Source organism: Macrobrachium nipponense, chromosome 3 (genome assembly GCF_015104395.2).
Source record: "Macrobrachium nipponense isolate FS-2020 chromosome 3, ASM1510439v2, whole genome shotgun sequence".
NCBI lineage: Eukaryota > Metazoa > Arthropoda > Malacostraca > Decapoda > Palaemonidae > Macrobrachium > Macrobrachium nipponense.
In genome coordinates, this window is record NC_087202.1 from 31,256,803 (window position 1) to 31,270,670 (window position 13,868).

The window sequence follows — 13,868 nt, forward strand, 5'->3', positions numbered from 1 at the left end:
ACTCTACCGAAATAGTCGAAAAGCGCAATTGTAAGCTAAAACACTTACATTCTAGTAATATTCAATTCTTTATCTTTATTTTGCAACAAATTGAAGTCTATAGCACAATATTTTCATTTATGGTGAATTTTTGAAAAAAAAAAAAAACTTTCCTTACGTCCTCGCGGTAACTCTGCCAAAAAATCCGAAATTCTTTTGTCATATTGTCGTAATGTTTGCACAGTTTTATATTAGCTGTTACATAAAGTTTTATATATGAAAATGTACGCAATTTCATGTAGAATACAACAAAAAACAACCCATGGTTCTAGCTTTTATCAGTTTTGAAATATTTTCATATAAATAACGATAAGTGCCAAAATTTCAACCTTCGGTCAACTTTGACTCGACCGAAATGGTCGAAAAACGCAATTGTAAGCTAAAACTCTTACATTCTAGTAATTTACAGTTATTTACCTTCATTTGGCAACAAATTGGAAGTCTCTAGCACAATATTTCGATGTATGGTGTATTTTTTAATAAAAACTTTTTCCTTACCTCCGCGCGGTAACTCTGCCGAAAAAATCTGAAATTCTTTCATCTGATTGCCGTAATGTTTGCACCGTTTTATATTAGCCGTTACATAAAGTTTTATATATAAAAATGTGTGCAATTTCATGTAGAATACAACAAAACATAACTCATGGTTGTAGCTTTTATCAGTTTTGAAATATTTTCATATAAATAACGATATAGAAAAAATTCGACCTTCGGTCAACTTTAACTCGACCGAAATGGTCGAAAACTGCAATTGTAAGCTACAACATTTACAGTCTAGTAATATTCAATCAATTACCTTCATTTTGCAACAAACTGGAAATCTCTAGCACAATATTTTGATTTATGGTGAATTTTTTAAAACAAATTTTTTTTACGTCCGTGCATTACGAATTCATGCATCATATGTATTGTGATAATATTTTCTCTTGTGTTGCTTTGATCATTTTACAATTTGTTATATACCAAAATCATCACAATTTGCTCACAGCGCTATTTGTATACAATTATATATTTTTTTTTCGCGCAGTCATATATTCCAATATTTATATATGATAATGATATTTTTTTCATTTCTGATGGTTGCCTACTAAACTTCAGGCAGTGACGACAAAAAAAAAAAAAAAAAAAAAAAAAAAAAAAAAAAAAAAAAAAAAAAAAAAAAAAAAGGAGCCAAAAATTAACTCTTAATCTTGAAAACTAAGCGTGCTGTGATTTTTTGAAAAAAACTTTTTTCCTCTTCGGCGCTCACTCCCGAATGCCTCTGGCATACGGAGACACTTTCATAAATACCAGCTCGGAGTTTAAGGGTTAACTGGTCTAGTATTCCGAAAGAAGGTGTGCAGCGGCCGTAGGATTTAAAATCGCTTAGCGTCGTCGGCCAGGAATGGAACCCCTGCTGCTAACCGAGAGCCACCTGTAGTACGTTCGCTTAGCATCGGCGGCCAGGAACAGAAACCCTGCCGCTAACCGAGGGCCGCCTGTAGTATGTTTACTGATAGCTCTGGAGTGGATTCTGGGTAATATACATATGTGTTCAAGACCTCGTGCCATACAGTTTGAACAAATTTTGCAGGAAAAGTACTTAGATCACTTCCAAGGGCCATAAATGACTCACAGTAGCTCTTACCCCAGCTCTAATAGTAGCTAGTTAGCACAGGGGAGAGAGATTACCATGAAATGTCATTGGAGAAGTCAAAAATTCCCATCCAATGACATCTCGTAAATATTTTACAATAAATACACATAATCACATAATGTTACTGATTTTAATTCTTATCTGTTATGATATTGTGTGAGCAGTAATTAACATTTTAAAAAATAAAATCTTACAAAATATTAGAAAAAAATTATAACATTGTAAAATTAGCATAGTTTTACGACTTGTTTGGAAAAGAGGCACTGCACAGGGTTGGAAATATTCACTTTCGACCTCCCTTGAAAGGTACAAAAAATTTGTAAATTTTTTTCTTAAACCATGTGCATACATAGCTTCCTCTTTCCAATGTTTTTTTTTATTGACAATCCTTAAATTCAGCCCGGTCTAGGGGTATGCTTAATATAGTATATTTAGCCCAGACTACGAGGGTTAATGTTAAAATTTTTAGTGAACATGATGTATTTTAAAACCTATTCTCAATTACTCTACAAGTGGCTAATGTTATATCACCAATAGTAAGTTAAACTAAACAAATAAAACTTCTACAGCAAAATACAAATATACATTACTGTACACCAAAAATACAAAAACAACATAAATTACCTAGTCTATAATTGACATTTGTAACTGAGACTGAAAGAAGCCTATTACTTCTTGAATGATTCTTTCTTTTACTGCTGGCTGTCCTACATATAGTGCAATTGCGGCATAATCAGCAGGACCTATTTCACTGAAGATTCCCTGAAACAAAAGAAGAAATACTCGTAAAACATTTTTCATAATATCTAACAGCAATTCAAAACAAAATTTTATCATGCTGGCTTACAAGACGCCAACAATAAATGGAACCACACATTTTTAAAACATAAAAGTCTATTAATGTAAACCCATTAATCACATGTATGCCTTATTTATCTCTAATAATCTTAAGTTTACCAAACTTTTGTCAAATGAAATACTGTATTATAACTCTTTATGCACCATTTGAATCATCAGGTATATCTAAACCACTAATGTCCATGTTGTGCAAGCTACAAATGTGTAAAACAGCATAAGATGGGTTTGTTATACAATGTCATTATATATTTTACAAAACACACAAAACACAAATATATATATATATATATATTATATATATATATATATATATAATATATATATATATAGTATATATAATATATATATATATATATATATATATATATATATATAGTATCTAATATTTAATATATATATCATATATATATCTTATTATATATATACATATATATCTATAATATATTTATATATATATATAATATACATATAGAATATATATATATATATCCCCTACCTATATATATATATATTATATATATTATTTATATATACACATATATATATATAACACATATAATATATAATACATATATATACTATATATCATATATACATATATATATATATATATAATTTATATATATATATATATATATATTTATCTATATATATATATATACATATATATATAAATATATATATATAAAAACTAATCATATATATACATATATATATATATATATCATAATATATATATATACATATATATTTATATATATATATATATATATATATATATATATATATATATATATATACATATATATATATATACATATATATATATATATACTATAATATATATATACATATATATCATATATATATATATATATATATATATATATATATATTCCATATATATATCTATAATATATATCTATCTAATATACTATATATGATTTATATATTATATAATATTATATATTATATATATATCATATATATATATACATATACTCTCATATATATATATATATATATATCTATATATATATATATATATATATATCTATATATATATATATATACTATATATTATATATATATATATATACACACACACACATTATATATACGTATATATATATATTATATATATATATTATATATACACACACACATAGCGGCTGAAATGGAGCTCAAGTGAGACTTCTCAGGACTAGAGAAAGATCTCACAAAGAAGGCTTGAGTTCCCCTCCTGGAGAACAGGACTGTTCAAAACTCCTGAACAAGGAGACTTCCCAGGATGAAGAGTTGTCCGCGCCTTTCAGGCGCACCACCAAGCCCAAGGTCACTCTGTAGCCTCTGATAGCTGAAACAGAAAGACCTTTCTCATCCCTGAGGAGGATCAGAAAATCTGCTACCCACTGAACAGACCCGAGTGGAGACAAACCCCATCGACAACACCAATTACAGTAGACTGCCCATTTCCCCTGGTAAACTGCTGACGATGATTTCCTGAGATAGCTGGACATCCATCCCACAGCCTTTTGAGAAAAACCTCTCCCTTGGAGGAGATACTTGATAGTCTCCAGCTGTGAAGAGACAGGGACCCTAATGATTGGCGAAACCTTTCCACGAGGTTGGCATAGGAGTTGTCGCCAAAGGAGAATCTCTCTTGGAACCTCTGACATAAGTGATAGAAGGTCCAGGAACCACTCAGCCTGAGGCCACAGAGGTGCCACCAAGGTCATCCAAAGATTTTGAGAACTCACTACTCTGTTCAGAACTTGACAGATCAGGCAACACAGAGGGAAGGAGTCTACCTCAAGACTGTCCCAAGGATGCTGTAAGGTGTCCTCTGCTAGAGAAAGAGGATCCAGGACCACTGAACAGTAAACCTCCAGCTTCCTGTTGAAGCAAGTGGTGAAGAGAGCATAGGCCTTCAATCCAAACGTGAAAAAGACTGTCCGCCACGTCCTAATGCAGAGAACACTCCATGGCCAGGATTTGGTTCTGACAACTCTGCTTGTTGGCCACCGCATTCCTCTTGCCTAGAACGTGCCTTGTGGAGAGCTCCACTGGAGCAACGTGACTGTCACTGAATCGAGTTGATGAAACACCAGACCCACTCTCGGTATTTTATGGCCCTTGCAGCATAAGTGGCAATCAAGCAATCATGAACAGAACTTCTGATACTGATGTGTTGCTGGCTGTGATAGCGGTTAAAGGTCTGCAGCTAGATGATGAGTTTTGATTGGCATTTGTAACAAAAAAGTGTTCTAATACCAAGCTGCCCATGCCTACCAGATGCAGGCCAGCCCACTCTGAACCTGTCCTTCTGCAAATGTTAGTTGGATTGGGCAGAGACAAAGAGAGAAAAAAACTTGTACAGTAAAGTCCTTTACAGCATGAGAATGCTGAATAGTTTATCCTGTAACATGGACTAGGTTTGGGGAGTTACCGATACAATTTGGTTTTTACAACCAATATAAAAAAACACACAAGATGGATAATCGGTTAATTAGTAATCTGCACAGAACTATCAACAATATTAATACAATAAAAGATGATAATTCAAGAATTTTAAATAAGAACATTACTTGCATTAAAAGATGCATAAAATGGATATAAGTACATAAGTATGTTGTTTTTATTGGAGCAGAATCAAAGTACGTACAGTATGGTTCCCAATTATGCAAAAATTTGGTCGATCCACGGCCTCACAGAATTGGAAATTCGCAGATTTCGAAACACATACCTTATGGGAATAATCCCATTAGGGGCAAGGCAAACGGCAACTTACCCAGTCAAACTTTTTTATACTACCCATTTTCAATACTTTTCTATGTACTAAACTGTAATTTATTCTAATATGAAATTGTTCTTATGGATAAATAAAACATTAAAAAGGTTTTAATAACTTCAAAAAGTTTAAAATTACACATAGGATGGTGAAAACTCCCACATGTAAACAATGCCACCATTGGGTGCAAGTGTTCTGTATGGTACAATCAACTCCTTTAAAAAACCTTTTGGATAGAATTTCTTCTACCTAACCTCTGCCAAAAAAAACCTTCAAACTCCTCTATCTCATACTCCGGGAAGAGTTCTTCAGCTGATGGAAGGCTTTGTGAATCATTTGAGGTTTTGAGGACTAGCAGATCATGCGTGTCTTCACTCCCGTTAGGCCTGTCTCAGTTTCTTTGTCCATTAACTATGTAATCGTTTTCATACTGATGAAAATTCAAAATTTGATGTGAAATTACTATTTCTTAAAAAGAAATTATAAAAATTCAAAATTCAACATGAAATGACAGTTGCTTGAAAAGTTTAGATCAAACTATTCTACTATTCTCTCTCTCTCTCTCTCTCTCTCTCTCTCTCTCTCTCTCTCTCTCTCTCTCTCTCTCTCTCTCTCTCTCTCTGCTTCTCTGTTAATCACTTTTACTGTAATTTTCATCAAAACCTATTTCAACAATAGAAAAAAAATACATGATCAAATGACAAAAGTTAGTCAAAACAAGTTAACCTAGAAAAAAAATTCTTACTTAATGTTCGGCAATGATGGATTTGAAGTTGTCGACTGCTGCCAAAATGGAAGTTGCTCCTTCCTTCGCCTTTAACTTAAGGGCAAGCTTTTTAGTTAAGAGAAAATAAGTCTTCCTCTTCTACTTCTAGGCAGATGCATACATGATACAGATGATCAGAATACACTTCGCAGATCTGCATAGTATGGCGATGATGATGATATCGATCATTCATACACACTGCGCTATGATGTCACAAATGTGTGAGGATGAACCTTCTGTCTTGGCTAATGGGTGAGCAGAAGCCTTCAGAATACACTTCGCAGGTCTGAATAATACGTATGATGATGGTGATGACACCGATCATTCATACATACTGCGCTATGACGTCACACATGCATGAGGCAGAGCCTTCCACCTCAGCTAATGGCTGAGCAGGAAATCTTTCTCTCGCATTCCCCCTTAAAGGAATAATAGTTTTTTTCCTCCAAGCATTCCCTCTACCTCTTCTCTCAGATACCAGCAAACCTCCCGACACCTAAAATACTTGAAAGGACATTGGATTTGCTCAGTTTTGTGGCGTGTGACTTGCAGACTTTGAACGGCTTCGCAGATACAGAAAATCTATCTTTGAGAACTATTGACTGCATAAAAGGGAAATCGCACAATTCGAACACACATAATTCAGGACCAGACTGTACCTCATAAAAACAGATGTGCTCTTGTCCTTGAACAGAACATTAGGTATGGAGTACCACAAGGGTCACTTTAAAAACTCTATATTAAGTGGAAACATTTTGCTAAACAATAGTCCCATTGTCTCAAGACATTAAAAATTCAATTCTTAATTCAGCATGATGTTCACCCAAGATTATTATACGTAATCAGTCACTACAACTGTACAGATATCAAATGTTTCAACCAAGTAGTACATAATAACATTTTGATTTTTAATTATACCTGCTTGCACTTTGCTTATGGCAATTCACCGAGAAGTATGCATAGCAAATAAATTTTAACTTTCCTCAGTATCATAATTTCTGACTGACTCTGAAAATGGCACTGAGAACAACATACTGAAAATTCATTATATCCAAACATTAGTTATTTTTCTTTTAGTATCTTTGGCTCTAAGTTTACCAAATTTGGGGCTTTTCATCATAAAATGCATAATTCTCATTTTTTTAGCTAAGCTGTTCCACTATGAGGTGGGATTTAGGCTTGATGATATGAAATCAAATGTAAAATATATAACTGATCTTCTATATCATTTCAAAATCTATATTACTTCAATGAGAAAAAGTTACATACTACATGCAATAATATAGGGTATTTTAACTACATCATAATAATTGAATGTGGACTTTTAGCTTCCTATCAGATGACAAGCTACAATATCTTGAACTGATCTTGTATGAAATAATTTGCATTCATGGAATGAAACCAGGTATATACAGTATTACTTTTAAAGGTCATAATTTTGCAACAACTGTCTATCCTCATTTTCAGATACAGTAATTCAAATTTTTTCAAATTCAATAAGGTAAAACCCAAGACAGCATACATTAATAAGCAGGAGAAAAATACAAAATTTCCTTTCAAAAGGTGTATATTTTGAGTAAAACATATTTTACAAGGAAATATACAACAAATAATAAAAACTTTATGGACAATATCTAAGCGTCAGGATTATGAACTACATACTATTACAAACTTCCAAAATCAAAACTCATTATCATCCTATCCAGATACAGAGTCAGATGCTATCCAAAGAAAAATATCAAAATTCAGTGAACATGATCAGCCTTTGTTTCATAATTTTAGTTTATTTCTAGTGATAGAAATTCATTTCTCAATGTGGTTCAGATCCCACAATAAGCTGTAGGTCCCGTTGGTAAGTAACCAATTAGTTTCTAGCCACATAAAAATATCTAATCCTTCAGGCCAGCCCTAGGAGAGCTGTTACTCAGCTCAGTGGTCTGTTAAACTAAGATATACTTTTTCATAATTCTAGCGAAAATCATGTTTTACATGGGGGTGCACAAATGTTTAATTTGTTATAAACAGCAAAACCATAGGAAAAAGCAATCAAAAGTCCTTATCCTGGCTAGGTTTGAGGAACACAAGAAAAAGAAAAAAAGGAAAATAAAGAGGCTTTAAAAATAAAAGAACTATAAACCTGCTTATTGATGGCAGGGAGGTATTACACTCTGGGAAATGCTAAAATTTGGCTAAGGAACAAGCAGAGCACTCACCTTGAAAATGTCAGAAGCAATAGCCTGAGATGTTAAGGTGTTAAGAAGCCAACTAACCCTTAAATGCCGAATGGACGTATTAAACGTCGAGTCAAAATGTCCCCCGTATGCCGAATGGACGTACCATACGTCGACTCAAAAAAGTTTTTTTTTAAATTCGCGGAAAAATACTTATAGGCCTACCAGCCAAAAACTTTTGAATCACGCGCCTTGGGGGATGCTGGGAGTTCACGGATCAAGGCGTTGTTTTGTTTACAATCGTTACGCAAGCGCGAATTTCTTTCTTATCGCACTAAAAAGTATCAGTGACACATCTAAAAAATTATTTCGTCACTTTGACATAATTTTTTTTACCGTTTTAAATTAGCCGTTACATGGAGTATTATATATGAAAATGTGCGCATTTTTATGTAGAATACAACAACAAAAATACTCATGATTGTAGCTTTTATCAGTTTTGAGATATTTTCATATAAATAACGATAAGTACCAAAATTTCAACCTTCGGTCAACTTTGACTCTACCGAAATGGTCAAAAACCGCAATTGTAAGCTAAAACTCTTATATTTTAGTAATATTCAATCATTTGCCTTAATTTTGCAACTAATTGGAAGTCTCTAGCACAATATTTTGATTTATGGTGAATTTATGAAAAAACTTTTTCCTTACGTCCACGCGGTAACTCTTCCGATAAATTTTTTCGTGTGATTGTCCTAATGTTTGCACCATTTTAAATTTACCGTTACATAAAGTTTTATATATGGAAATGTGCGCAAATTCAAGCACAATACAACTAAAAACAACCCATGGTTGTAGCTCTTATCAGTTTTGAAATATTTTCATATAAATAACGATAAGTGCAAAAATTTCAACCTTCGGTCAACTTTGGCTCTACCGAAATGGTCGAAAAACGCTTATATTCTAGTAATATTCAATCATATACCTTCATTTTGCAATGAATTGGAAGTCTCTAGCACAATATTTCGATTTATGGTGAATTTATGAAAAAATTAACATTTTCTTTACGTCAGTGCGGTAATTCTTCCGAAAAAATCATACGTGCGATTGTGGTAATGTTTGCACCATTTTAAATTAGCCGTTACATAAAGTTTTATATATGAAAATGTGCGCAATTTCATGTAGAATACAACTAAAAATAATTGAAGGTTGTAGCTTTTCTCATTTTTGAAATATTTGCATATAAATCACGATAAATAGAAAAAAAACCACGTTCTGTCAACTTTAACTCTACCGAAATGGTCGAAAAACGCAATTGTAAGCTAAAACTCTTACAGTCTAGTAATATACAGTCATTTATCATCATCTTGAAACAAATTTGAAGTCTCTAGCACAATATTTAGATTTATGGTAAATTTGAAAAAAAAAACTTTCCTTCCCTCCGTGTGCGCTCCGAAATGCGTACGTCCCATTCTCGGAATATTTGCTCCATTTCATATTAGGCATTTCATAGAGTTTTATATATGAAAATGTGCGCAATTTTATGTAAAATAAAACGAAAAATATTTGAAGGTTGTAGCTTTTCTTATTTCCGAAATAATTGCATATAAAAAAAATATATATAAAAAATTCGACATTCGGTCAACTTTAACTCGTCAAATATGGTCGAAAACTGCATTTGTAAGCTAATATTCTTACAGTATAGTAATATTCAATCATTTGTCTTTATTTTGAAACAAATTGGAAGTCTCTAGAACAATATTTAGATCTATGGTGAATTTTTGAAAAAAATATTTGTTTACGTCCACGCGTTACGAATTCATGCATCATATTGTGATAATATTTGTTCTGTGTTGCTTTGATCATTTTACAATGTGTTATATACCAAAATGATCTCAATTTAGTGTACATTACAACAAAATAAAAAGTAACTTGTTACCTTTATCCGTTTCGCGCACAGCGCAATTTGAATACAATTATATATGAAATTTCGTTTTTGCGCTATCATATATCGCATTATTTATATATGATATTTTTTTTATTTCTGATGGTTGCATACTAAACTTCAGCCAATGACAAAAAAAAAGAGCTAAAAATGAACTCTTAATCTTGAAAACTAAGCGCGCTGTGATTTTTTGAAAAAAATATTTTTTCCGCTTCCTCGCTCATTCTGAAACACCTCCGGCACACGGGAGACATTTTTTTTTTTTAACCGCTTCGGCGTTTAAGGGCTGAGAGGAGTCTCAATCTGTGACCTCAATAAAAGTGGCCAAAATAGTGCCTACAAATGAGTAACACAAAAGCTACATGGCATCACAGCAGAGAACCAGGAGAAGAAAAAGAGGGGTGACTGATCAAGCAAAATGCCAAATTCCCTGATATCAAGATGGGAGACAAAAGATATAGCACACCTCATAATCAAGAGATGACCAAATATAGTTTTCATAAGCAGACTAAAAAGTACTCAAATCTTCTCAATAAAACACCTACTTTTTTAAGGCATGAAACTGTTCTCTCAAAGACAAGTTTAAAGTGACATAATGATCCAAAATGTTGATAAATAAAAAGCTCAATTATGCTATTTTATTTGCCCAGCACCCTTCAACAGAATAAAAAAAAAAGCAAAAATTTTGGTGTTAGGAGGAATACAACACTGAATAACTAATAGCAAATGAAAACAATAATTTACAAACATATGCAGGCTATTATTACTATCTTTCAGGCTGCTGAAGAGCTAGAACCTGTGCCAGAACAAGGCTGGCTGAACCTAAACAGATATATTATTACTAGAGGTTGATTTAATGAAATTCCAAAGTCAAATCATTACACTCACAGTTTACACAAGGGATTTGTCCTTAAATGGCGTAAACTCTGCTGCCAGGTAAAACTAAAGGCAAACATCTAGGTAGATAAGAGATCAACATACAGATATAAATGGAAAGACAGAAATGAGTCGATAGAACTCAGACCCATAACTGTAAAAGCTGTAGTACATGGTCACCACCCAGTACACCTATAAGGCTACTAAGCACAGAACTTCTGATAGCTCACTACCATAAATAAGGGCGTAGGTATTCAATTACTGCACAAGTCTTAACTGAAAGAAAAGGATGCTAACTGCCGCCAGCTACCTAACAGCCATAGTGCATCATACAAGCTGATGAACAGAAGTAGACTAGTTCAAAACAATTTGGGTGCAACTTTTGATATAATTTGCCTCATTAAGCTTCATAAAAAAGTCAACGATGAACATGAACACCTATACCCAACTTATTCTACCTGATTTTAAAATGTTGTTAATACTAGTGACAAGACTAAAAATTGCAAAGATAAATTACACTGATAATGCTATTCTTCCTATGGCTCTTTTGAAGAAACCTTTAGGATTTCACCTAGTAACCACCACCTACTTTCCGTGTTAAATCATGAAAACAGATGATTTGTCTAATTTTGTGTTGGCTTTAGCAAAGTAAGTTACACAAGTACTGGTCCAAATTAATCCGAATGTTGTTAACCAGTGCTTGAATGTAACAAGCTAGTAGGGAGATTAGAACTACATATGAACTTAGTACTACTATGTCCTTTATGTACCATAAATATCTTTTGGGAAGGCTAATTATCAGTGCAACCTTCTTTATTGTGCTACAACAATAAACTAGTTGTGCAACCTGTGCAAAACTCTGTAGTACAGAACTATTTAATCTTGTGTATCTTTTGTGCTACAATAATAAACTAATTGTGCTTCCTGTGGAAATCTGTGTGGCAAAGAACTGGTTTATCTTGTATATGAAGTGCAATTTGTATCTAAACAAGACACTCAACTGTTTTTATCCACATGCAGGTTAGTATCTTAATTTTATTCACCATGTTGGATGAATGGATGGCTTATGAAATCCAATGCTTGGAGACAGCTTATAAGAAGACAAGTACAAGCAGAGACTACAGAGAACTTATTATAAGACTAGTGCAAGCAGAGACCTACTTCAGCTTATGCCCAAATTATCCATCTGATAAAATAAATACATTATGCAGACACTTATAATTGCAAAAAAACAGTCCATCATTATAGGCCATAATTGTGCTGCACATCAAAATAAAAAAAATTAGCGGAATTCTTGTTATGTCAGCCCTTAATTAAAAAATTGTAGTGCCTTGACAATTTTGCTTAATTTATGGAGAACTGACATATCCTCTTTCAAAGAAACCCTTGGGATTTTACCTTCTAAACACCATCTACTTTTCTATGTTGAATTATGAAAACCGATTATATTTATAATCACAACACAAAAATTTCAGTTTGTAATGCCAGTAGCTTCTTGTAAACATTAGCGATAACTATTTGAAGGCTTATATTCTAGAAGAGCTTGGAGAAAGTGGTACTTCACCTTGCTCTTGTTCCCTGGTTCTTCTACTTCTCTGCCACTGAAATACTATTCCTATGGCACTAATAACAAATTGTATAACAATCTGAAGAAACACCATTTTAGCAGAAGGGCTAAGAAGAAGATTTGAGGCTGCAGCTAGATCATCCACAGATCTATTTTGCAGGAACATCTGGAACAATACACACTAATCTCGTGTAATTTGTAAGGCTTTCAAATTAAAAAGTTTTCTAATGGCTTTCAAATTAAATAGTTCTCTAATGACTTTCAAATTAAATAGTTCTCTAATGACTTTCAAATTAAAAAGTTCTCTAATGGTAATGCACAGTTTTCAAAGCTTAGGGTAGGTTAGGTTACCCAAAGTAATCCAAACTGTGCCAAGAAATACAGACACCAATTCACAATAACACCAGGCCATTGGCAATTGTTCAAGACTAAAATATTTCACACTGCATGTGGATGTGGCAATAAGAAAGAGACTACATAGGCACTGATAATCAGAATTCAACTATGTCTAGCATTTATGCAAAAAAAAAAAAACTTATACATAATAATAATAATCCTACTGGAAGTCAAAATTTTTCATTGAAAACAATATTTTTTAATAATGCAAAACAAGTTTTCATATAATCATATAAGACTAATATTATTGCCCTAAATGTTCCAAGGTTCACATACCTTTTCTGTCATACAGAAAAAGGTACTGGTAGTTTATTCTACAGGCACCAACTGGACCCATATGTATGTTCAGTCCTACAACTAATATGTAAAAGCTGTAATTAACAAAACAAAACTTGAGGGAATGGATGGAAGGAACTCATACTTGATTGATGGGTTTGTAACAAATAAATAAAATATTTAAAGTAAATATATTCCTCTCCACTCCCTAACACCCTAACTAAATTCCAAGAATACACTTCAAAGTCTATCTTCTTTCATTTTCAAAGAACAACTTAACATATATATTTTTTACTTCCAACTTTAGACTAGACAGAAATATTCAAGAATACTGTTTCACTCTGGACGAGAACAAGTGGATTTATAATTTCCCATATCAGGCAGTATCAGTTTCAGTGACTGTTTGGCATCAGTACCCAGTTACAGTCTTTCATGTTTAGCTTTCTTTCAAGCTAAATTTCTAGTTTTTTTCGGAGGGAGAGTTTATCATTAATCTATTCCACTCTACATTTAACAGTGTGTGTGTGTATCTCAACCCACTTTAACA

At 32.7% G+C, this 13,868-nt stretch overlaps 1 protein-coding gene across 6 annotated transcripts in view; it reads right to left on the reverse strand.

Annotated features, from left to right (window-relative positions):
• LOC135221686 (protein C19orf12 homolog) overlaps positions 1-13,868 on the reverse strand; it is a 365,807-nt gene that overhangs the window by 269,892 nt on the left and 82,047 nt on the right. For 4 of the 6 annotated variants that reach the window (XM_064259414.1, XM_064259416.1, XM_064259412.1 and 1 more), the window contains exon 4: positions 10,331-12,815. In XM_064259414.1, the coding sequence (XP_064115484.1) occupies positions 12,609-12,815 (207 nt within the window). In that variant the 3' untranslated portion in view covers positions 10,331-12,608. Of the gene's footprint in view, positions 1-1,203; positions 2,438-10,330; positions 12,816-13,868 lie in introns of those variants that run through there. The other 2 variants (XR_010316070.1, XM_064259417.1) reach the window with 2 other exon arrangements.